Below are 25339 nucleotides of genomic sequence, written 5' to 3'. Positions count from 1 at the left end.
AGCTGAAAAACTATTGCCAGTGCCTCTGCAGTTTCTATTCTCACTCCCATATGTATTCCTGGATATATCACATCCAGTTCCGATGGCCTGTTGACTTAGGTACGGACAGTTTCCAAGGACTCCTCATCAAGTTTAAACTCTTCCACTGACTGAATCTTCTGTGGTTTCACCTTGCCCTGGAAGCATCTTCTACCTCGGTAAAGACAGTTGTAAATTGCCAGTTTAACATTTCACTGATGCCCTCTGCCTCCACGTGCAAATTCCATTTTTGGTCCTTCATTGGCATCACTCCTCCTTTGATCACACCCACTTACTACTACCAGTACATACTGAAGTCTCCAGAATCGTCTTTGCTTTTTTCAGTGAGGGAATGAGGCTTTTGCTGGTTGGGCCAGCTTTAATTGCCCATCCCTAAAAGCACTCCAGAAGGTGGTGTTATGCATCATTTTGAGCAGATGCAGTCCAGTTAGTGTACGTAGTCGCACAATGCAGTTACGGAGGGATTGCCAGGATTTTGATTCAGCAATAGTAACACATGGTGATATATTTCCAAGTGACGAAGGCAACTGGCTTGGAGAAAAACTTCCAATTGTCAGTCTTCCAATGTCATTCTAGTTGGTAGTGGAAGAGACTTGGTGAATTTCTGCAGTGCATCTTGTATATAGTTCACACCACTGATATTAAGTGCCGGTGGAGAATAGCGTGGATGTGGTGCCAATCTAGCAGGCTGTTTTGACCTAGATGATGTCAAGCTTCTTAACTGTTGTTGGAACAGTGCCTATCCAGGCAATGGGCTGTATTCCATTACACTCTTGACTTATGCATTATAAATAGTAACAGGTTATGAGGAAATAGGAAGGGAGTTACTCGTTGCGACATTCATAGTCTTTGACCTGCTCTTGAACCTACAATATTTGTATGGCTAGTCCAGTTTCTGGTTAATGGTCACCCAAAGGATATTGAGAGTGTGGGATTTAGCAACAGTAATGCCATTGAGTGTCAAGGGATAGTGATGGTGAGATTCTCTCTTGGTGCAGATCACCATTGCCTGGTATTTGTTTTACTTGCCACTTTTATGTCCAAGTTGGCAAGCATGTTAGCTACCAGTCTATTTTTAAACTCCTTTGCTTTTTACCACCCCTCTGAACCTAAGCCTGTTTTAATTGTATTTTGTACTCAATATTCGTCATAAGCAGTTTTTCCTTTAGCATAATCTCTACCTTTTGTCATTCAGGGAACTCAGGATGTGTATGTTCTACTTTTTCTGCTTGAAGGAATATAACCTTGATTGTGCCTGAACCATTTGTTCCTTGTAGGTAGTCCATTGTCCTTCCAACACTTTTCCTGCCAATCTTTGACTCCAAATAGCCAAACCAATCAACTTTTACTCCCTTGAAGTTGGATTTCTCCCAATTAATTATTTTTTTTTGGATTGATTATTGCCCTTGTCCATGGTTACTCTCATCCTTCTAGCATAGCGATCATTGTCACCCACAAGTTCTACTGAACACCTACTTGGCCTACCTCATTTCCAAGAAACAGGTTTAGCAGCACTTGCTTTGCTTATAATGCATGCTTACTTGTTATACAGCTGTACAAAAATTCTTCTGAATATACCTTAGGAACATTTGCCACTCTCTGACCTATACTCAACTACTACCCCTGCCTACATTTAGATAATTAAAATCCCCCATTAAAACTACTCAATAATTTTGCCACTTCCCAATCATCAAGAATTTGTTCCTCTCCATCCTTTCTGCTATTTAAGACTTAATCAAGCAATGTAACTATACCAATTTTTTTTTCTTAGCTCCAGCTAAATTTATTCTCCCCTTGAAACTTCCGCTTTCATCATCACTGCACCGTTAGGCTTAATCAGCCCTGCCACCATCCTCACTTTCATCCTTTACCGCTTTTCCTAAACACTTTGTATCCAGGGATATTTAACAACTTGTGCTACCCTTCTTGAGCCTGATCTGTTATAGCCACAGCACCATATTTACACTTTGCAAACTCTACCTGCATAAATGTTATTTACCATAATCCATCACATTTAGACTTTATTACTTTCTCCCTTTCACTGACCCCGCCGATTAACTTGCTACTCTATTCTAGTGCTACCTACCTCTCCCTCTACACTTTGGTATTGCTCTGATATTCTGTCATGGTTTTCAAACCCCTGCCAAGTTTTTTATAGCCTCCCAACAGCACTAGCAAAACACCCTCCAAGAAACTCTGTCCTGGTTGTGTTCAACTGCAAACAATTAGACCAGTACAGGTCCCATTTTTCCCCTGAGTAGGTCCTAGAGCCATAAGAATCGTAAGCACTTCCTCCTGTACCAACTTTCCAGCCAAGTATTCATCTGTTTTACCATATATTCACTTGCATGTGGCACTGAGAGTAATAAGGAGATTACTACTTTTGAGATCTTGCTTGCTAATTTCCTAACTTGTCCCTCAATTCTGAATACAGGACCATATCATTTTCTATCATATTGTTGGTTCCAAAAAATGTTGGCTGTGCACTCTTTCATCAACACCCCAACTCTTTCCTCCAAGGTCTCTGCAACTACTCAGTGTCATCCTCAACCCTGGCGTCAGTAAAGCAATATGCCACTCTGGATTCATATCTGCAGCTGCAGAAATGTCTCTCAGTTCCCCTATCAAACTACTTATCATTATGGTTCTTTCAGTATTCCTTGTATCCTGCTTTGAAGTTGAACGACCTGTAGTGCCATTCACTTTGCAATGGCTGCAATCCAGAGATGAATCATCACTGTCATCAGTTTTCAGAACTGATTACTTCTTGGAGAGTGGAATGCACTCACACGGCTTCTCTATTACTTTTTCTGTTTCTTTTTGGACTTCCTCGTGGTCAGCTATTCCCTCTCTCCTAGAGGGGAGTGACTACATGTACAAACATGCTATCCATGTAGTTCTCAGCCTCAGGTACGCAGTGTGGTGACACCACCTACTGCTCATATTTTGAAACCCTGAACACAAGTTGCTGCAAGTTGCAACACTTCCTGCACAAATGTCCCACAGTACCCCCAAAGAACAGGATGTGCAATTCTTGAGATTGAGGTAACCTTGCCATTCCTTTATTTATAAAATAACCTCATTATTGCTACAAATAAAACCTTAACTAACCATGTAACCTTACAACTAATAAGATCTTACCAGTACTCACAATTCAACTATTATTAATGTGCTTCACTAGTTTCTGTAAACCTTAGTTAAAGTCCCTGCATTCCCTTCCACCACCCTTCCTCCCCACCTCCCCAAATCCCCACATGAACCAAATTTGTTACTTGGTCTACATCTGAGTCAGGTATAGTCTTCTGATCCCATGCCCCTGTAGACACTTTTATTTGAAAACACTGCTCTATTGTAGAGACCTCTGACTTACTAACTAGCTTAGTTTTCTACTACAGTAACTAAACAAACTACGTTTAGCCAATTGACAAATTGTTGGCATTACCAGGTTCCTATATTTAATAAAGATAACTTAAATAACTTGAAGGTGGTCAGAATCTGACTCTATACCTACAGAATCTATATTTAAACTTAAGACACCATGTGATCCAGATTCACTACTACATTGTGTCTTCGTTCTATTAATCTAACTGAAATCACAGGTACAGCATGCAAGAATCTTATTTTATAGAATTTAGGAAATATCTTTAATTAATTAAGTAAATCCTTTTACCTGTTCATAAACCACTGTGATAATGTAAGTCAATAAATGCCTTGTGACAGATGCAAGTGGATTGAATATTGTGTCTACCTGTCCAAAAGCCAAACATCCTCCACTGAAGCCAATCCATACAGAAGCTTGTCCTTCTCCTGAGCAAGGGTCGTTTCCTGGTACTTCTTAAACATAATTTCCCATGAAGTTGAATTCCCTGACTTTTGCATCCCATAACGGTATACAATCATACGCAGATTTGGTGGTATACTAGTTATTAAAAAAAATCAAGTTATTATTGACACACTTCATTTTCCTTTTCATTTATATTGCACTTCATAGTTAGCATTTGTTTGCAAATAAGTGTGGAAGAGGCTATGTTAACATTCCTAATGGAAGGGTCAGGGAATTGGGGGTTAAAATTAGTAAATGATGTAACATGACCACAACCCACTAAAACGAGCTCGTGGACTATCCATGTCTTGGCCTTCAGAGATGCGGTGTTTCACTACAATATTTAAGTCAGGTTCCAGCAGGTAGCTGGGAACCCAATTTAACTTTACCACCAGCTCTTGGGATTGCTGGGCTTCGAAACACGGCAGCTAAATGGAGTGAGCTGCTTCATTTGGCTGCTTTCCAGTGCTTTTTCTAGCATGGCTTGTCAGTCAACAGCAACAAGACAGCTTCCCGTGGATCCTCAAGCAAATCTACTACGATCTTTATTGAATTTGATTAGTTTAATTGTGAAAACTGGTCAGCATGGACAAGTTGGGCTGAAGGGTCTGTTTCCATGCTGTAAACCTTTATGACCCTATGAATACAAAGGATGGTCCTGGTCTTCCATTTAAGGTTTCCCAACCAGCAGTGTGCTAAACTATGAAGCAGTCCAGTTCCATAGCCAGAAACAAAGCATTGAGAAAAAAACAAATTAGGTCTAGTTATTAAATTCATGATGACCTCTACCTGCCTGGGATTCCCATGTTAACTGTTATCCCCACTCCCCCCATGATCCCTAATCCATTCCTGCCACCTGATAAATGTCAGTGCCAGTATACTCACTGTCCTCCTGCCAACCATGTGTTAAATAGTTTAGATGCATTTGCTAATGCTTCTTCATCTCCCATCCGGCATGCAAGCGCCAAAACATCTTCCCTCAATAACCTGGCCATACACCAAATATATTTTTGAGTTAATTTATACAATTCAATAAATGTGCAATTCTTAATTTTTTTTCAAGTAAAAACTGCAAACCTGTTCAAATGGCTGCCTTCGTCTTTCCAACCGAGTTCGTCTGTAATGGGTTTAACTTGCTTCCTCCAATAGTCCTGTAACAGCGAAAATGTCAATTTTTCTTCATTGTCCAGTCTTTCAAGTATTTCAGACATTTATTTTTACATGTTCAAGGTATTCATTTCAGCTCACCTGAAACTTTGAGTAAAGAATTTCATCACCTTCCAGCATGTCTCGAATATATGCACTGGATGAAATCGCTTTCGACCAAGGCAAATATTCTAATTCTTTTTCCAAATATTTTGTCATATTTAAGGCTACAGAATAGTTTAATAGGGTCGCTCTGTAACAAGCAAGTAACAATTATAGTTCAGGATTCCAATATATTTTATTCATGACCAGTACAAAAGTAAACTTTATGTGTCTGTAGCAGCTCTATAGAGATAACATAATAGATATGCCGTTCATCATAATAGCATACACTAACTTTCTCATTAAAGTTTTGATTTCAGATTAGTGGCATGTGGGTGTTGGTTTATTTTGTGGAAGGTTTAAAAATTAACTCTGTCTTTCTGGAACTATGATTTTAGATTTGTGTGTTCCTCCTGCTGTGTTCATGAAGATTTATTGAAATTGTGGGAGTTAATGACAAGAGAGAGAAAGCATTGAAAGGCATTAGCCTACTTCTGGACTTAGGATATTTTGGATTAATTTTAGCTTAGGAAAACTGAGAAAATGGAAAGCTTTTGGTTGGCTTGAAGGAGATCTGATTGGGGTCAGATGCAAGTATAGTTTCTTCTAGAAATAAGGTTGTTCACAGCAGTTAAGAAAATATGTTCTCACAGTGAAAGATAGCCTTTTGCGAACTGTGGAACATCAGGATCCCTGCAGATTATGAACATGATCTAGACAATGTCTAAGCCCTCAGTTATGTGCAGACTCAAGGAAGAATTGTTCACAGCTCAAAGATTAAAATCCAAGAAGAAGCAAATAAGGGAGGCCTTCAGATTTTCTAGAATGAGGGCAATTTCTGTTTTTTGAGTCGCTATAAAGTGACAGCTTTAGGAAGTAGAAAGAATTTTGTTTTGCCATTGTTTTAAAATCTTTCAAATTATAACGTTAGGCAGTCTTGGTTTTTTTACAGTTTTCTTTATTTCTTGTTTGCAAACATTTTATGTTTTGTTAAAACCAAACCTGAAGTCTTTTTTATTTCCATTTCAATGAAGGACCCAAGCTCTGTGGTTATCAGTTTGGCTTGGATTTCCATCAACATCCTCGGACAACAATCAACAGTAAGAGAACCCAGCCTTACTAAGTTTCCCTCTTCAGCAACTTTCCAAATTCAAAGATTAAGGGATTCAAACAATTACCTTCCAAGTGAAAATGTGTCATCAATTAATCCCGTACGATCAGCAACTGAAAAGACCTACAAAGAGGTGCAGAAGTTATGCAGCATTTAGTTACCACAGATTTTTCCTTTAATTAAACTGTACAATTATTTAGCTCTTATACTTCAGTCCAAAAATTAAATGAAGAACATTTTAACTTACATTATGGTCTGCTATCAGCTTATTGATGATTTCATCCCAGGTTGATGCTTCATACTGCACACGATAGAATCCAACATGATCTGTGTTTATTTTCAGTAATCCATCAGCTGGGTCATAGTTCAAATTAATACCTAAATGTTCATCAAATAACAACAGTAAATAAACTATTTTTGTCTGTATTTTTAAAAATCCCAATAAATAGACCAATGTCATGTGCAAAAAACTTTTAAAGGTAGAAAGTCCTCATTTCCATATTCGGTATAATTTTATCAGCAAGATCTGCTCTTTTCTAACTTTAACCTTGTGCTCTAATTTCTCAATTCATCAACACAGATTAATATCTCCTGCAGATTTTATTTCTCTTGTTCTTTGGCCCTCTTTCTCACTGTTCCTGATAAAGATTTGCTCTCCATCCTTCTGAAACCATTGTACTATGAAAGTGGGTTCCTATTTCAGATCTGATGAAAGTCAAGAGATCTAAAATATTAACTGTGTCTGTTCCACCAGATGCTGCCTGAAGTGTTGGGTATTCCAAGCTGTTTTTTGATGTAGCAACTAAAAGATTTACATTTCACTCAAAAGTGCAATCTTCCTTTATAGCATAGTGTGGCATGGGGTGGAAGAACCACATATTGCTGTCATGGGCATGATGGAGCAAACGGTCTCTTATTGTGCATGTAGCTATGATTTACGGGCCCAGTGTGTCACTACAGAGTAAGCTGGCCAAGTCCGAAAGAACATCACTGATAGATGGGGTCTGCTGCAAGTAATGAGGGAAACTACATGGAAAAATTGTCCTTTATCAATCTACCTGTTGGAAATGCATCCATCCATGGTAGTATCAGGGTAGGAGTGATCACTGAACAGTCCCTGTGGAGACAAAGTCCTGTCATCATACTGAAGACATCTTCCATAATGTTGTGTAGCAATGCCACGGTGCACTTCAACCAGGTGTAGCAATGCAAAACTGGGCATCCATAAGATGCTGTGGGCTATCAGCAGCAGAATTGTTTATAACCATGATGTAGCCTCTCAGCCCTGCATAATCCCAACTACCATTATCACCAAGACAGCATCAGCCCCGGTTCAATGGAGAGTGCAGAAGGGCATGTCTGAAAATCAGGTGTCAGTTTGGTGAAGCTGGAACACAGGACTACTTGCATGTCAAACAGCAGATGCAACACAATAGATAGGGCAAAGCAATCCCACAATGAATGGATCAGATCAAAACTCTGCAGTCCTGCCACATCTAGTCATAAATGGTGGTGACCACCTAAACAATAAACAGAAGATGGAGGCTCCACAAATATCCACAATGATGGGGAAGCCCAGCACATCAGTGCAAAGTTAAGGCTCTTCAATGATTAACCCCCAATCATAACATCAAAAATGGGGATATTCTGAGATTACTGCACAATGTTCAGTGCAATACATGATTTCTCACATCCTGAAGCTGTCTATGCCACATGCAGCAAGACCCGGATAATATCCAGTCTTTTGTAGGTAAGTGGCAAGTAACACTTACACCACACATACACCAGTCAATGACAATCTCCGGTTGGAGAGTAACCTTGCCCCTTGACATTCAATGATGTTATCATTGCTGACTGCTTCACTATAAACATCTGGGGTTTACCATTGACCAGAAACTGAAGTGAACAAGCACATAAATACCATGGCTGCAAGAGCAGATCAGAGACTAGGAATTCTGTGGTAAGTAACTCACATCGTGACTCCCTATATCCTGACCATCTATAAGGGACGAGTCAGAAGTGTGATGGAATACTCTTCATTTAACCTAGATGTGTACATTTTCCAACAGGACTCAAAGAGTGGCACCATCCACGACAAAATAGCCCATATCATTGACACAACTTCGACGTTCATTCCCTTCAACCCCAAAGCACAGCACCAGCAGTGTGGACCATTTACAAGGCATAGTGCAGTAACTTACCCATCCAAACTTACGATCTTCTGTCACAAAGATAGACAAGGATAGCAGATGCATGGGAATGCTATCATCTGCAAGTTTCCTTAAAAACTGGAAATATACCACTGTGCCTTCACTTTGCAGGGTCAAATAGCTGGAACACCCCAACAGCACTGTGGTTGTCGCCACATTGCGAAGGCTGCAGTGGTTCAAGAAGGCAACTCACTACCATTTGCTTAAGTGCAATTAGGGGTGGTCAATAAGCACTAGCCCAGTCAGTAATATCCACACCTCATGTAAAATAAAAATTGATCTTCCACGAGTCAACCTTATATTTAAAAAGGCTTAGAGAAATAAAAGTAGTTTTGATGGCGATGGTCCAGCCTAACACTTTCAGGCTCAATGTCTAAGCTTGCACTCCCAGTAGGGAGCATCAACTGGTGGGGGCTTAGCTAATGTGGGCTTACTGAATTGCAGGACTTTCAGGACTAGAGCTCCAATGTCCCACTGAGGTGTTTGGCCCCCATTATAAAATCTGCCCAACTATCATTTCCACGACCTGTAAAGCGCTTTCAGCATTTTCTGCTTTGCTTTCAAATTTTGACCGTGTGCAATTTTTAGATCCACCGAAAGCCTATATTTTCAAGTCTCAACCTTCTTTTATCTCATACGTACTGTTTGAAGTGGAGTTAAAAAATGTTTCATTTTGTTCATCCTTTGTGTGCCACTTTATGGGGATATGCCATCGATAACTGAAATAGAAAAATGAAGGTTTCAATAATTTTCAATTGCTTATTGTATATTTTCACCATTGTATCGGGGCTATGGCCATATCTTCTGAGCTATATCACACCATCAGACTCCACATTTTCACTGTGTATGGCGAAAGATCAAAATCTGGATATTCTGAACAAGGAAAATTTAACTGGAAATGGAAGCAATATAGCCATAATAAAGATGTGCCAATAACTGATAGGAAATGACCAACTAGTCCATCAAACAAGTAATGTTTGGGCCAATAGGCTGTGGCAGGTCATCTGAAATTTGATAAACTTTACAGTCTACTATAAAGGATGTAATAGCAGTGCATTCAAAAGTACATAAGCAGAGTTAGCACTCCTTCATGGAGAACATATCAGGACTGACAAATTTATTGACTTCTTTGATGAGGTAATAGCAGTATAGATAAAAAGGAACAGTAGATGCATGACATTAGCATTCCTAAAAGGCATTTCATAAGACATTTTTATTACCTTGAAGGAAGAGAAACTGTGCAGTGGTTTTTTTGATGGAAGATGGGTTTGGACACTATCAGGAGGTGTCTTTGGAAAAACAGAACAAGTAACTGCCCGGCAACAGGGTTTGGATTGATTTAAAGTAGCAGTTTGACACTGAATTGGGGGCACAGAAAACAGTTAGGACACAGACATCCAAAAGTCTATCCACAAGCTAGATCCCTCGGTCTACCCTAACATGCGAAGACTTTGCAAAAAGAAATAAAACTTCAAATTAAAGCCAAGATCCAAGTCCATCTGCCTGCTACCAGATTGAAGATCTCTGCAGTCAACAGCAATGGGTATCAAACCCAAGATGAAAACTGTGAGCAAAGTCATCTCATTCCATCCCATTAGTTTTGACTTTGATCCACAAACATTGTCTCTCTTTGGCTTTAGTTTCCATCCATGATATTTCTAGAAGTGTGTGTGTGTGTTGAGCGAGAATGTGCATCAAGCTTTAAAAGGAATATAATTTAAGTTTGCATCAGTAACTGTTGTTTGCCAGGTTAGATGATAAGTTTGCGACAACAAAAACATTTATGTTTATTCTTCATTGACAAAGCTTGGTGAGAGAATTTCTTTTATTTTAGATAATGGTCACAATCAGCCATTAACTATTCTGAAGATTAAATGAATCATTTTTCACACTTTTGATGATTTATGGAAAATGTGGCTTGATTTCCAATTTATTATTCCCACCACGATTGTGCCAATGCAAAGCAAACTGGTTATCCACTGAACAGCATGCCTTACTTTAGAGGTGAAGGAGGCTGAGTTGCATTTGCTCCAGGGTCTAACAGGAAGCGTTTCTGTGAGAGTTTGGAGGCTGATTCAACATTTAGTACAGGAAAACCCATTTGCCGTGTCCACGTATCCATCACTTCCTTTACGGGATAACCACTGACCTACAGAAGAAATTAATTCAATGCTAAGAAGCGTGGAAAATAAGAACTGGCCAAAGCAGTAAACACTCATTTTACAAAGATTACAACTTAAACTAGTCTTTACTTGAGTGAGGGCTTGCCAGAAGTCATCAGTCTTTGCATTTTTAAAGTGATGATCCTGGAGGTATTTCTGAAAATAGAATGCAGCATTTTAAAAAAATATTTCCTCAGTTATTGTGAACAAAATATTTAATTTCAGTACGGCAGGCATTGTTTTGCTTCTTGGATCCTCAGCATTCTGTGTCATCCACAGACAAGATGTATGCATGGAATTAGATATCAACAAGTGCCATTCTTCTCCATCTCTGTTAGGAACCACTTAGTTTCCAGTAATGCCCTCACGACAGAAGGACTGAGAATGGGATCTCATCAGTACAGGAGTAAGAGGACAGATAACAACTTAAAAACTATGTGCTGAAGCCATGATGAATTTCTACATCAACTGATCAAGAGAAAAAAAGCTAAAGAATTTTGTACCTGGCAACCCTTCTGAAATTTCTCTGGAGTAATCCAATTACGCAGCATACGGAGAATTGATGCACCCTGCAAACATGAACAAACAGAAACACACAATAATCCATAAAAATGTGATCTGCAACTACGACACACAAATATGCCCTTAAAACAAGAGAGAGAAAACTGTATTTTTTAAACTGGCAAATCATCAGATCTGTTGAGCAGTCTACTGGTGCAGTGGTGGAACAAGAAACTGAAATGGATTTCAAAGAATTACTCAGGGTTTGGTTAACAAAGATAGATTGGGGGCTACTAGAAAACAGCTAAGAAATTTCATATAAGTGGGCTAAGAAATTGAAGTTTCTGGTTCCCCCGGTCTGAAACGTACACTGTGTTAACTGTGTGAACACAAATTAAAACACAGAAGAACATTCAACCGATTAATGACTACTTAAGGACCTTAATATGCTGGGCAGTTGAAGTAAGGCAAGGGTGTAACGGGCAATTATTGTTGAAAATAATATCCTCCCCAAACTCTGTCATGGCCTGGTCTTCAAAACCTGCATCTATACCATCCCCTTTAAGTGCATTATCCCACTCTGTCAAAAAATGTCCAGGGTTTCTCATGTCTGGTATCCATCACGCTTCTCGTGAGCCTGCTGACAGTCGCAGGAATGTGTTCTGGTGATACCTGGACTGCAAGAGCAGCCGGCCTAACTTATGAAGAAAATTGCCGCTTTGTTGTCAATGGCTAGCTTAAAGGATTCATTATTGTTAAATTATGTGCATTTGCACAAGGCATCTAAGCAAATGATAGCCATATAATTAGCTTCATACTGATTTATGGTTCAAATCACTGACAATTATAATATATTTCTGTTGGGGGAGCAACAATTATGGAGACACATAGAGAACAAAATATTTGAACAATTCATTTCACGGTATGCACATAATATTGCAGTAAACAAACAGATTTTAAATTAAAAAGGTAAATAATGGCCTCGGATAAACACTGCAACAGATTCTCATTATGTTCCCTAACTGGACGCTGTTTGTATTCAAACATAATTTGCAACGAAGGTACTGTTTACAACATTACTTTATTTACAATCAATTCAATTTATCTTTCATTTTACCAACAGCACCAAGTATCTTACTATTAACAGATGTCTGCAATTCAATAAGAGTGATAAGTTTTAATTGCTACCAGTGAATGTCTGTCAGTTATAATGGCCCCTACATACACTGTCTGATTTTAGGGCCCACTGTGAGGTTGAAATTTTGAAGTACATGTTATTGAGAAACGTATTAATTCCTCCCCTTGATTTTAATAGAGGCTTTTAAAATAAAATGAATTTCAAACAAATGTGTTTGTATATTTCTTATTAATATCTCTCAGCACTAAATTAACATGTAGGAAGGAATCTTCCATTATGCCAATTTCGGTATGACTTGGCAGTCACTTCCACTAGGGGGCAAGTTGTGTGAGCACACAGTTCTCAGCTCACTGCATCTGCATGTGTTTGAGAACAATTTTTTCCATTCATTAACAGGATGAGGGTGTCACTGGCAAGACAACATTTATTGTCCATCCCTAGTTGCCCAGAGGGCAGTTAAGAGTCAACCACATTGCTGTGGGTCTGGAGTCACATGTAGGCCAGACCAGGTAAGGATGGCAGTTTTCTTCCCTAAACGGCACAAGTGAATCAGATGGGTTTTCTGACAATTGACAATGGATTCACGGTTAGCATTAGACTCTTAATTCATTTTTAAAAATTGAATTCAGATTCCACCAGCTGCCTGAGTGTGATTCAGACTCAGGTCCACTGAACATTATCTGTGTCTCTGGCTTAACAGTTCAATAATAATACCACTAGGCCATCACCTTCATGGTAAATGCTAAAGGGGAAGGAGTGGGAGCAGCAAATTCTTGTCCCTGCAAATTCTCCCTCTTGAGGTCAAAGATTTTGGCACCATGGGCAGAGGTTACCCACAGAGGCATGTTCTTACAACAAGCAGGGGCAACAGTGTTTCTACACTCAGATAGATGTCACAGCATGACAAGAAGTGGCCCCATGGCTCAGTAATGCCTTGCTGCACACAGCTGCCAGAGGGGTTCTTTTGTTCCCTCCTCATCGTGATAGATAGGACCAAATGGTGGGGATTAATCTGTTCAGAATTTTCTTTGCAGCTCTAGTCCTGTCCTAGCCTCGGACAAAATCAGATGTTCTTCACCTCAAATGTCACTGAAGCTCCCAACCTTGCTGAGATCTTGAGACTCCTGACTCACAGAGCAGAAGTGTTATTCTGTGGGCTTCTCGCTAGAAAAGAGGACACACCTGAAGATGGTGTTCATGCAACTTTCTTCATTTCACACTTGGAATGGCATGTTTAGTGTACATCAACATATGCCTTCAACGTCTGTGTAATTCTTGTGACCTCAGGAGGCCATGCATAGGTGAAATGGCATGGAAATGGATGGTGGTGACAGACGGGGTAGAGTGCATGATGGACAGATGGCATCATATGGCACATGGACATCCACTGGGAGGTGAATGGTTCTTGTGCAGTGGCAGCTTGAGGAGTCTCAGCTGAACTTACAGTGGATTTCCCTGCACAAGTCAATGGCTGTTGCCATCAGTCTCTCTTATGTATGGCCTCCATCTGCCAACTGCATTTCTACTATCCCTTTATCTTTCTCATTTCTTGCACTGGTGAGAGTAGGCAAGCCCTCTGACACATTGAATCTGTCCACAAAGGCTCTCGAGTCCGCTGACCAAATGAACTCTATGACTAATTCCCGAAAGAAGGAAACATGGCAGTTACCCAGGAACCTCTCACACATTTGCTGCAGTTGTACACCATTTTCACATTGAGGGAGTGGACACTCTGCCTATTTAAAAAAGCATATGTCCATTTTGAAGGAGGATTATGGCCACCTGTATGGAATTTTATGGACTTGTCGGAATCCCGCCATAGCACTGAAGCTGATGGTCATCTTGGCTTAGCTTAAATTCCATTATAAACCCACAGCCTTATGTTATACACTGCCCTCACAAGCGAGGAATCCGTCCTTTTCTTATTATACAAAGATGGGCCATAGATGTGAGATCCCAGAAACACCCCAGCCAATCCTTGAAACAATTCTCCAGTGAAATTTCACATCTCCACTCAGGGGCGGCAGTTCCAACTCCATCCCATTCATCTCATCTCCTCCTCTGGCATGCCACATATGCCAGAGCCAGTCTTTATAAATAGACTCTTCAGAGACACTAAGATAATGAAATGTGAGGCTGGATGAACACAGCAGGCCCAGCAGCATCTCAGGAGCACAAAAGCTGACGTTTCAGGCCTAGACCCTTCATCAGAGAGGGGGAGGGGGTGAGGGTTCTGGAATAAATAGGGAGAGAGGGGGAGGCGGACCGAAGATGGAGAGAAAAGAAGATAGGTGGAGAGGAGAGTATAGGTGGGGAGGTAGGGAGAGGATAGGTCAGTCCAGGGAAGACGGACAGGTCAAAGAGGTGGGATGAGGTTAGTAGGTAGGAGATGGAGGTGCGGCTTGGGGTGGGAGGAAGGGATGAGTGAGAGGAAGAACAGGTTAGGGAGGCAGAGACAGGTTGGAGTGGTTTTGGGATGCAGTGGGTGGAGGGGAAGAGCTGGGCTGGTTGTGTGGTGCAGTGGGGGGAGGGGACGAACTGGGCTGGTTTTGGGATGCGGTGGGGGAAGGCGAGATTTTGAAGCTGGTGAAGCCCACATTGATACCATTGGGCTGCAGGTTTCCCAAGCGGAATACGAGTTGCTGTTCCTGCAACCTTCGGGTGGCATCATTGTGGCACTGCAGGAGGCCCATGATGGACATGTCATCTAAAGAATGGGAGGGGGAGTGGAAATGGTTTGCGACTGGGAGGTGCAGTTGTTTATTGCGAACCGAGCGGAGGTGTTCTGCAAAGCGGTCCCCAAGCCTCCGCTTGGTTTCCCCAATGTAGAGGGAGCCACACCAGGTACAGTGGATGCAGTATACCACATTGGCAGATGTGCAGGTGAACCTCTGCTTAATGTGGAAAGTCATCTTGGGGCCTGGGATCGGGGTGGGGGAGGAGCTGTGGGGGCAAGCATAGCATTTCCTGCGGTTGCAGGGGAAGGTGCCAGGTGTGGTGGGGTTGGAGGGCAGTGTGGAGCGAACAAGGGAGTCACGGAGAGAGTGGTCTCTCCAGAAAGCAGACAGGGGTGGGGATGGAAAAATGTCTTGGGTGGTGGGGTCGGATTGTAGATGGCGGAAGTGTCGGAGGATGATGCGCTGTATCCGGAGGTTGGTGGGGTGGTGTGTGAGAACGAGGGGGATCTTCTTTGGGCGGTTGTGGCAGGGGGCGGGGTGTGAGGGATGTGTTGCGGGAAATGCGGGAGACGCGGTCAAGGGCATTCTCGACCACTGTGGGGTGAAAGTTGCGGTCCTTGAAGAACTTGGACATCTGGGATGTGCGGGAGTGGAATGCCTCATCGTGGGAGCAGATGCAGCGGAGGCGGAGGAATTGGGAATAGGGGATGGAATTTTTGCAGGAGGGTGGGTGGGAGGAGGTGTATTCTAGGTAGCTGTGGGAGTCGGTGGGCTTGAAATGGACATCAGTTACAAGCTGGTTGCCTGAGATGGAGATTGAGAGATCCAGGATGGTGAGGGATGTGCTGGAGATGGCCCAGGTGAACTGAAGGTTGGAGTGGAAGGTGTTGGTGAAGTGGATGAACTGTTCGAGCTCCTCTGGGGAGCAAGAGGCGGCGCCGATACAGTCATCAATGTAATGGAGGAAGATTTGGGGTTTGGGGCCTGTGTAGGTGCGGAAGAGGGACTGTTCCACGTAACCTACAAAGAGGCAGGCATAGCTGGGGCCCATGCGGGTGCCCATGGCCACCCCCTTAGTCTGTAGGAAGTGGGAGGAATCGAAAGAGAAGTTATTGAGGGTGAGGACGAGTTCGGCTAGGCGGATGAGGGTGTCGGTGGAGGGGGACTGGTCGGGCCTGCGGGACAGGAAGAAGCGGAGGACCTTGAGGCCATCTGCATGCGGAATACAGGTGTATAGGGACTGGACGTCCATGGTGAAAATGAGGTATTGGGGACCAGGGAATTGGAAGTCCTGGAGGAGGTGGAGGGCGTGGGTGGTGTCACAGACGTAGGTAGGGAGTTCCTGGACCAAAGGGGAGAAAATGGAGTCCAGATAAGTGGAGATGAGTTTGGTGGGGCAGGAGCAGGCTGAGACGATGGGTCGACCAGGACAGGCAGGTTGGTGGATTTTGGGATGGAGATAGAAACGGGCCGTGCGGGGTTGGGGAACAACGAGGTTGGAGGCTGTGGGTGGGAGGTCCCCTGAGGTGATGATGTCATGAATGGTGTTGGAGATGATGGTTTGGTGCTCGGGTGTAGGGTCATGATTGAGTGGGCGGTAGGAGGTGGTGTCGGAGAGTTGGCGTTTGGCCTCGGCGATGTAGAGGTCAGTGCGCCATACTACCACTGCGCCACCCTTGTCTGCGGGTTTGATGGTGAGGTTGGGGTTGGAGCGGAGGGCTGCCCGTTCTGCGGGGGAGAGGTGGGAATGGGTGAGAGGGTTGGAGAGGTTGAGGCGGTTAATGTAGTTAACCGTTCATCCACTTCACCAACACCTTCCACCCCAACCTTCAGTTCACCTGGGCCATCTCCAGCACATCCCTCACCGTCCTGGATCTCTCAGTCTCCATCTCAGGCAACCAGCTTGTAACTGATGTCCATTTCAAGCCCACCGACTCCCACAGCTACCTAGAATACACCTCCTCCCACCCACCCTCCTGCAAAAATTCCATCCCCTATTCCCAATTCCTCCGCCTCCGCCGCATCTGCTCCCACGATGAGGCATTCCACTCCCGCACATCCCAGATGTCCAAGTTCTTCAAGGACCGCAACTTTCACCCCACAGTGGTCGAGAATGCCCTTGACCGCGTCTCCCGCATTTCCCACAACACATCCCTCACACCCCGCCCCTGCCACAACCGCCCAAAGAGGATCCCCCTCGTTCTCACACACCACCCCACCAACCTCCGGATACAACGCATCATCCTCCGACACTTCTGCCATCTACAATCCGACCCCACCACCCAAGCTATTTTTCCATCCCCACCCCTGTCTGCTTTCCGGAGAGACCACTCTCTCCGTGACTCCCTTGTTCGCTCCACACTGCCCTCCAACCCCACCACATCCGGCACCTTCTCCTGCAACCGCAGGAAATGCTACAATTGCCCACACACCTCCTCCCTCACCCCCATCCCAGGCCCCAAGATGACTTTCCTAATTAAGGAGAGGTTCACCTGCACATCTGCCAATGTGGTATACTGCATCCACTGTACCTGGTGTGGCTTCCTCTGCATTGGGGAAACCAAGCGGAGGCTTGGGGACCGCTTTGCAGAATACCTCCGCTCGGTTCGCAATAAACAACTGCACCTCCCAGTCACAAACCATTTCCACTCCCCCTCCCATTCTTTCGATGACATGTCCATCATGGGCCTCCTGCAGTGCCACAATGATGCCACCTGAAGGTTGCAGGAACAGCAACTCATATTCCGCTTGGGAACCCTGCAGCCCAAAGGTATCAATGTGGGCTTCACCAACTTCAAAATCTCGCCTTCCCCCACTGCACCACACAACCAGCCCAGCTCTTCCCCCCACCCACTGCATCCCAAAACCACTCCAACCTGTCTCTGCCTCCCTAACCTGTTCTTCCTCTCACCCATCCCTTCCTCCCACCCCAAGCCGCACCTCCATCTCCTACCTACTAACCTCATCCCACCTCCTTGACCTGTCCGTCTTCCCTGGACTGACCTATCCTCTCCCTACCTCCCCACCTATACTCTCCTCTCCACCTATCTTCTTTTCTCTCCATCTTCGGTCCGCCTCCCCCTCTCTCCCTATTTATTCCAGTTCCCTCTCCCCATCCCCCTCTCTGATGAAGGGTCTAAGCCCGAAACGTCAGCTTTTGTGCTCCTGAGATGCTGCTGGGCCTGCTGTGTTCATCTAGCCTCACATTTCATTATCTTGGATTCTCAAGCATCTGCAGTTCCCATTATCACATCTTCAGAGACACTGTTGCAAAGCGTCCATAACATTAAGCTGGTGCCTGCCCTACTGCCCCCATGAGCTTCGCTAGCATTACATCACATCATTGGTGCTTCTTCAGCCATTGCAGCCCTTTTGATGTGGCCGCCGAAGCTTTCTCTCACTCTTCTCCTGATTGAAACAGTGATCTGAGCATGCTCCTCTTCCTTTGCTGCCTTCAGCCCTTAATGGGCAACAGCCTTTGCCTTCTTGGCTTTCTAAACTTCCAGTTACTTGCCTTCTTCCATACATATGGACTCAAGGCAAAACAGGGTAGGACACATACACTTAATGGTATGGTCCTGGGAGTGTTGCTGAACAAAGAGGCCTCGGAGTGTAAGTTGATAATTCCTCGAGAGTGGTGCCGTAGGTAGATAGGATAGTAAAGAAGGCATTTGGTATGCTTGCCTTTATGGGTCAGTACATTGAGTACAGGAGTTGGGAGGTCATGTTATGGCTGTACAGGTCATTGGTTAGGCCACTTTTGGAATACTGTGAAATTCTGGTCTCCCTGGAAGAATATTGTGAAACTTGAAAGGGTTTAGGGAAGATTTACAAGGATGCTGTCAGGGTTGGAGGGTTTGAGCTATAGGGAGAGGCTGAATAGGCTGGGGCTGTTCTCCCTGGAGTGACGGAGGCTGAGGGGTGCCCTTATAGAGGTCTATAAAGTCATGAGGGGGGTGGATAGGGTAAATAGACAAGGTCTTTTCCCTGAGATGGGGTGGGGGGAGTCCAAAACTAGAGGGCATAGGTTTAATGTGAGAGGGGAAAGATTTAAAAGGGACCTAAGGGACAACTTTTTCACACAGAGGGTGGTGCGTGTATGGAATGAGCTGCCAGGGAAGTGGTTGATGCTTCTACAGTTACAACATTTAAAAGGCATCTAGATGGGTATATGAACAGGAAGGGTTTTGAAGTGTATGGGCCTCATGCTGGCAAATGGGACTACATTTATCTGGTCGCATGGACGGGTTGGACTGAAGGGTCTGTTTCAATGCTGAATAGCCCCACAACTTTGTTACGAGAGTAATTTCACTAAAATTGGTGCTTTAAGTGGTTGTCTTACAATTGATTGTCACATAAACAAATGTATCTGGGCTGCAGTGGTACAAGAAGGCAGTTCATCACCATCTTGACAAGGCCAACTAAAGACAGGCAATAGATGCTGGCCAACCAGTGCCACCCACAGTGAATTAAAATTTACCACCAATAAATTCTAATAAGTAGCAATCTCTCTGTTAAACCGCATTCCCTTTCAATGGCATCTGTGTGCCTTCCCCCTTGGGAACTCAGTATACTTTATTTCCCATTGTGGAATTTAGAATATAGAAGGAGGCCGTTCAATCCATTGTGTCTATACCAGCTCCTGAGAGCAGTAACCAGCTGGTCCCATTCTCCAGCCCTTTTCCGTAGCCCTCTAAATTCCTCAATTTCAGTTACATATCCCATCAGTTACACAAAACAGTCCCACTCTTGCTGTGTTCTCTCCATTTTGTAGTTGGGGCCAGTGCATCTTCCATAAAATTTAAAAGAAGTATGAAAGTGACAATAAAAGAAATCTTCAGTGGCTTCAAATTGAGACCCAGGCCTAGTCTATGGCAGGAAATTCAGCTACTGCCAGGAAGGCATTGGAGAACAATTCTAATGTATTTTTGGACAAAATTCAGCCCATTCAGTATGCATGAGCCTTTGCAAAATATCACAACACACTTACAGTGCAACTAAGAAAGTCCAAAAGTATAGCTTATTTATAATAACTTCACAGTTCTTACCTTACTATATGATATGCCATCAAACACAGAAGTAATTTCTGCTGGTGTTGATACATTAACAATGATTGGATGAGATGATAACAAAGCATCATCAGCCATTACACTCAAAACATCAGATGCAAGAATCTGATCCATCTGGGAAAGATATCATCAGAGATTAGTGGCTAATCCAATCATGAATTATACTACTGTAAGTCTCTACGTGGCAGAACTAGGTGATGCATTTGTTACAGAGACAGTAGGAACTGCCGATGCTAGAGAATCTGCGATAATACAATGTGAAACTGGATGAACACAGCAGGCAAAGCAGCATCAGAGGAGCAGGAAAGTTTGATGTTTTGGGTCGAGACCCTTCTTCAGAAAGGGTCTTGACCCGAAATGTCAAACTTTCCTGCTCCTCTGATGCTGCTTGGCCTGCTGTGTTCATCTAGCTTCACACCATGTTACCTATAGGCGATGCATTTACCTGCCAAAGCACGATAAAAAAAAATTATGAGCACTTAGAAAATAAGAGACAATATCGCTACTTTTATTGAAAAGATAATGAAAAATTCCTAATTTACATCATTTACGCCTGACTTATGAACACACATACTTACAAACTCGATCTCATACAGAGGTATAATTTTAAAGACCTGAGATATGACCATTCCCTGTACTTACAAACGGCTCCTTTATATCGCCTTGCATTGTGTCTTGGTTTGTGAACGGAGACCAGAACTGAACCCGTTCGCAAGCTGGGGATTGCCTGTAGGTCAACAATAACAGCAGGAAAGGGAATCTCTAAAGAACAGCCCCATATTTGTAGATATTTTCAATTAACCTGTTCAGACATGTTATGACATATTTGCAGCAGGTTGGATGTGAACCCAAGCTTTTCAGCTCAGAGACAGGGTCACTACCAGTGCATCACAAGAGGCCTATTTTTCAGCATTTGTATGCTGGTATCAAGGATATACTTTCAGGACCAGGTTCAATTTTTGTTGAGGGGTCCATTTGATATTTTTCAAGGATCACTTTTTACATTTCAGGGCTTCTTGACAATCTCATATAGTTCCGTCATCAGGTGAGACAGTCACCTTCCATATTTATGTTGACATACAATGGCTTTAGATTCATGGCAGCAAAATCAGAAAAATCTCTAATAATCTTCACAATTTCATTAAACTTAAAGCTGCAACAAAGAATGTATTGATGTCCTGGATACCGCAGTGTTCAAATTGGCAAAAATACTTCTGTATATAACAGGAAAGTTGATCCACTTCTATACACAAAAAACATCATCCCAAACTGGTGAGGTTACAGCTAAACATTTGTGAGTTTGTCTAACACAATCAAATAAGCAAATGGAACTCAAATCATTCTACATGAGTCACTTCAAGATGTGGCAGCACAAATGCAAATCTTTTAAGAATATCTTTGGTCAATATGAGGTTAGACATGGTGGTTATTACAATTTTATCCATTGTATTTCCCCTTCCACCCGCAACCACAATCCTTACAACAGTTCCCAAACTCCACATTAATTTGCAAGGAATTTACTATCTTAGTCTTCCTGCTCCAAGTTTAGGTGAGCATTTCTTACATTGACATGAGAGTTTAAAATGTTTTCTTCCTTTTGCACCTTCTAGTCCCCACTTCAGACCTTTCCAGCCATTTGCTGACCTTCTGTCCCATTTCAGCTCCTCACTCCCCTATGGTAGTCCCCCTTTTCTAAATCCTCACCTCCCCCATCAAAAAAATCTCCTCTCTCCCACTCGAATATCCACTTGCTCTTCAGCTCTCAGACTTGCCCACCAGGCCCACAGCCCTACTTCTCCATCTTGACCTCCAATCTGCTCTGCCATCTGTCATGCTCGGTTCCTGTTCCCATCCCTACTTCCATTGTCCTTGGTAAATGCTGCCATGCACAATATTCATCCAATCACTAGCTGGTTCTCTCCCACACTTGATGCCAATAAGGTCACCACAAACTTACCATTTCTTTTGATTCTATCTATGGGTGTGATTTTTTTTGCCTTGGTCACTCATATTAGTGGATAGTCCTGGGTTGATTTCAGCACTTTCGTTGCCATATTCATCTGTCAATCCTATATATTTTGAGGTATGTTCACAACCAGTGTGGAAGATTTACTTACCATGAACCAATCAGGTTCAGTAGCATTTACCCCAATGTTTTCAAAGAAACTGGCAAATCCTTCATTCAGCCACAAGTCGTCCCACCAATCCATGGTCACAATATTTCCAAACCACTACAAGTAGAAACAATGTTCATTGTACACTAAACAGCTCAGTACCTTTTATTTTAATGCACTTGACATCAATTAAAAAGCTAACCAAGTCAAACATCTGGAAACAAACCTCCTGAGTGTTTTCCCAACTACTATTTGAATCTTACCTTTCTAAATCTGATGATTTTAATGATTTTTCACATGGAGAACTATGGCCTGCAGTTAAAGTTCAACTTGGAATTCATATCTAACGTTCCCAATCTACAATTAAATGGGTTTACTTTGTCCCTCTTATTCATCCCCATTGCTGTTGGAAGTAGTGAAAATCTGCAACATAATCCTGACAGAAACCAGGTGTAAGTGCATATTCTAAACATCCACAAGATTTTAGATTTACCGATGTTAGCAGATGGCCTTCAGATTAGGACAGTACAAAATTTTAAAAGGCTCCTTTGCTGCTTGAGATAGCTTACATTTTGTTAACGCAGAAACACGCATCCACAATTCAACTTCAAGGAATGTGGACACAAAAGAAAATATTTGTGGCAGGCATGGTGGCACAGTGGTTAGCACTGCTGCCTCACAATATCAGGGGCATGGGTGCCCCTTAGCCAACCGCTAGTTTGGAGTTTGTGGTTCTCCCTATGTCTGTGTGGGTTTTTTTCCCCAACAGTCCAAAGATGTGTAGGTTAATTAGACTGGCCATGCCAAATTGTCCCACAGTGTCCAGGGATGTACAGGCTCAGTGGAGTAGCCATGAGAAATGGAGGGTCATGGTGACAAGGTGGGTAAGGTGAGATGCGCTTTGGAAGGTTGGTGCAGACTTGATAGGCCAAATGGGATTTTATCACGATATTGTCTTAGCAGCATATATTGCAGCAGTAAGAATGTAAATAAGGTATGAGACATGCTGACATCAGAACCTAAATGCCTCGTATTGGTTCCTGTTACGCAAAAGGTTACCTTTACCAAAAGAACAATAGAATGAAATCACACCAGTGTCAAAAGTTAGAAAAAAAAGATAATTGTCCTGAATAAATGAAATTGATCACTTAAAGAAGTAGTTTTTGAGCAAAGACAATTATATTTATTATTAAAAATGTGAACACGTACACAAAGTACAATGGAATTAAGAACAAACTTTCACAAATAGTGCAGTGCTGGATGAAAACAAGAAATCTGTCGCATATTTGTTAAGCAAATAAGCTATTCAAGCCCTGCAATTGGTAAATAGAAAATGTTTTCTAAATTCTTTCTGCCATGTTATGTTATTGATTGGAATGTTTTTATTTCCCAGTTGTTCCGCATTTTCCACCACTTTTAAACCATGGTGAAACAAAGAATGAACACAAATCAAGAAGTCTTCAGGTGAACAAATCTTTAAATACAAAAACGTTCAAGATGTTCCCAAGAAGAAATAAAGTATGAACAAGTACTTTCAGCCCATTTAAAAGATCTCATTTAGGCTAAATTCAGGATTTTACAGAACACTTTTGCTTCCCCTACTCCACTGATTATTTTGGGGTTAATTCAGCATTCTTGATTTCTAGTTGAATTAGGAATCTTTCAGTGTACTTTAATGTCTCACAACAATGAATGTTTACCAAATGTTTTGGAGGTTTCTCAATAAATAAGTAATTCTAAATGCTGATTTGTTCTCTTGAAAATCTAAGTAAAATAGGGCATTTTGTCAATCCAATCATGGCCTGGACTTTATCTTACTACCTTATAGACCTTGATTCCTTTGTAGATGAAATGTCTGCCAACAATTTGTTTATGGTTTTCTCATCCTATTCTCAGATAGCTTCTGCCATGTATTACAAACACAAAGATTGAATTATATTTTTCTTTACAGACTGGATACTGGTGGTCAGCAGTCTGCTACAAGGACTGATGCTGGGTCTGCTTTTTTTTCATTTATACAAATGATTTGGATGTGAACTTAGGAGGTATGGTTGGTAAATCTACAGATGACACCAAAATTGGCAGTGTAGTGAGCAGCAAAGAGGATTACATTAGAGTACTACAGGACCTTGATCAGATGGGCCTATGGGCTGAGAAGTGGCAGATGGAGTTTAATTTAGATAAATGTGAGGTGCTGCATTTTGGAAAGGCAAATCAGTGGAGGACTTATACACTTAATGTGTGGGCGGCATGGTGGCTCAGTGTTAGCACTGTTGCCTCACAGCACCAGGAACCCAGGTTCAATTCCACCCTTTGGTGACTGTCTGTGTGGATTTTGCACGTTCTCCCTGTGTGTGCGTGGGTTTCTTTCGGGTGCTCTGGCTTCCTCCCACAGTCCACATATGTGTAGGTTAGGTGGATTAGCCATGCTAAATTGCCAGTAGTGTTTAGGGATGTGTAGATTAGGTGGGTTATGGGGGATAGATCTGGGTGGGATGTACGGATGGTCAGTGCGGACTTGATGGGCCGAAGGGCTTGTTTCCACACTGTAGTGATTCTATGAAATCTATGAAATTAATGATAAGGACCTGGGGAGTATTGCTGAACAAGGAGACTTTAGAGTGCAGGTTTATAGTTCCTTGAAAGTGAAGTAGCAGATAGGCAGACTACTGAAAAAGGCGTTGGTATGCTTGCCTTTATTGGACAGTGCATCGAGTATAGGAGTCGGGAGGTATTATTGTGGCTTCTTTTGGAATACTGTGTTCAATTCTGATCTCCCTGCTACAGAAAAGATGTTGAAAAACTTGAAAAGATTCAGAAAAGATTTACAAGGATGTTGTCAGAGCTGGAGAGTTTGAGCTACAGAGATAGGCTGAATAGGCTGGGGCTGTTTTCCCTGGAGCGTCAGAGGCAGAGGGCTGACCTTAAAGAAGTTTATAAAATCATGATGGGTAAGGATAGGGTGAATAGACAAGGTCTTCTCCCCAGCGTGAGGGAGTCTAAACTAATGGGCATAGGTTTAAGGTGAAAGGGGAGAAATTTAAAAGGGGATAAATGGGCAACTTTTTCACGCAGAGGGTGGTGTGTGAATGGAATGACCTGCCAGGGGAAGTGGTGGAGGCTGGTAAAATTACAACATTTAAAAGGCAGCTGGGTGGATACATGAATCGGAAGGGTTTAGAGGGAAATGCACCAAATGGGACTAGGCTAGTTTAGGATATCTGGTCGGCAAGGACCAGTCGGTCA

The 25339-nt window shown here is 42.6% G+C and overlaps 1 protein-coding gene and 1 long non-coding RNA gene across 4 annotated transcripts in view; one reads left to right on the top strand and one right to left on the bottom strand.

Annotated features, from left to right (window-relative positions):
• Positions 1 to 6329, top strand: part of LOC125455178 (uncharacterized) — an 89505-nt gene extending 83176 nt beyond the window's left edge. For both annotated transcript variants that reach the window (XR_007248174.2, XR_009445732.1), the window contains one exon: positions 6145 to 6329. This is a non-coding gene — a long non-coding RNA (uncharacterized LOC125455178). The remainder of the gene's footprint in view (positions 1 to 6144) is intronic.
• The window catches only part of enpep (glutamyl aminopeptidase), a 73529-nt gene that overhangs the window by 7076 nt on the left and 41114 nt on the right, over positions 1 to 25339 (bottom strand). Inside the window, exons 6-17 of one of the 2 annotated variants that reach the window (XM_048536883.1) lie at positions 22097 to 22210; positions 19959 to 20093; positions 11097 to 11162; positions 10684 to 10749; positions 10429 to 10580; positions 9074 to 9150; positions 6469 to 6599; positions 6289 to 6344; positions 5111 to 5261; positions 4940 to 5013; positions 4748 to 4849; positions 3788 to 3958 (exon numbers count right to left, since the gene is read on the bottom strand). In XM_048536883.1, the coding sequence (XP_048392840.1) occupies positions 3788 to 3958; positions 4748 to 4849; positions 4940 to 5013; positions 5111 to 5261; positions 6289 to 6344; positions 6469 to 6599; positions 9074 to 9150; positions 10429 to 10580; positions 10684 to 10749; positions 11097 to 11162; positions 19959 to 20093; positions 22097 to 22210 (1295 nt within the window). The remainder of the gene's footprint in view (positions 1 to 3787; positions 3959 to 4747; positions 4850 to 4939; positions 5014 to 5110; positions 5262 to 6288; positions 6345 to 6468; positions 6600 to 9073; positions 9151 to 10428; positions 10581 to 10683; positions 10750 to 11096; positions 11163 to 19958; positions 20094 to 22096; positions 22211 to 25339) is intronic. The other variant, XM_059645838.1, reaches the window with a different exon arrangement.

The sequence above is a fragment of the Stegostoma tigrinum genome, chromosome 1 (assembly GCF_030684315.1).
Source record: "Stegostoma tigrinum isolate sSteTig4 chromosome 1, sSteTig4.hap1, whole genome shotgun sequence".
Classification (NCBI taxonomy): domain Eukaryota; kingdom Metazoa; phylum Chordata; class Chondrichthyes; order Orectolobiformes; family Stegostomatidae; genus Stegostoma; species Stegostoma tigrinum.
The sequence above is the reverse complement of the archived record's forward strand: the minus strand, read 5'-3'. Positions and strand labels throughout refer to the sequence as shown.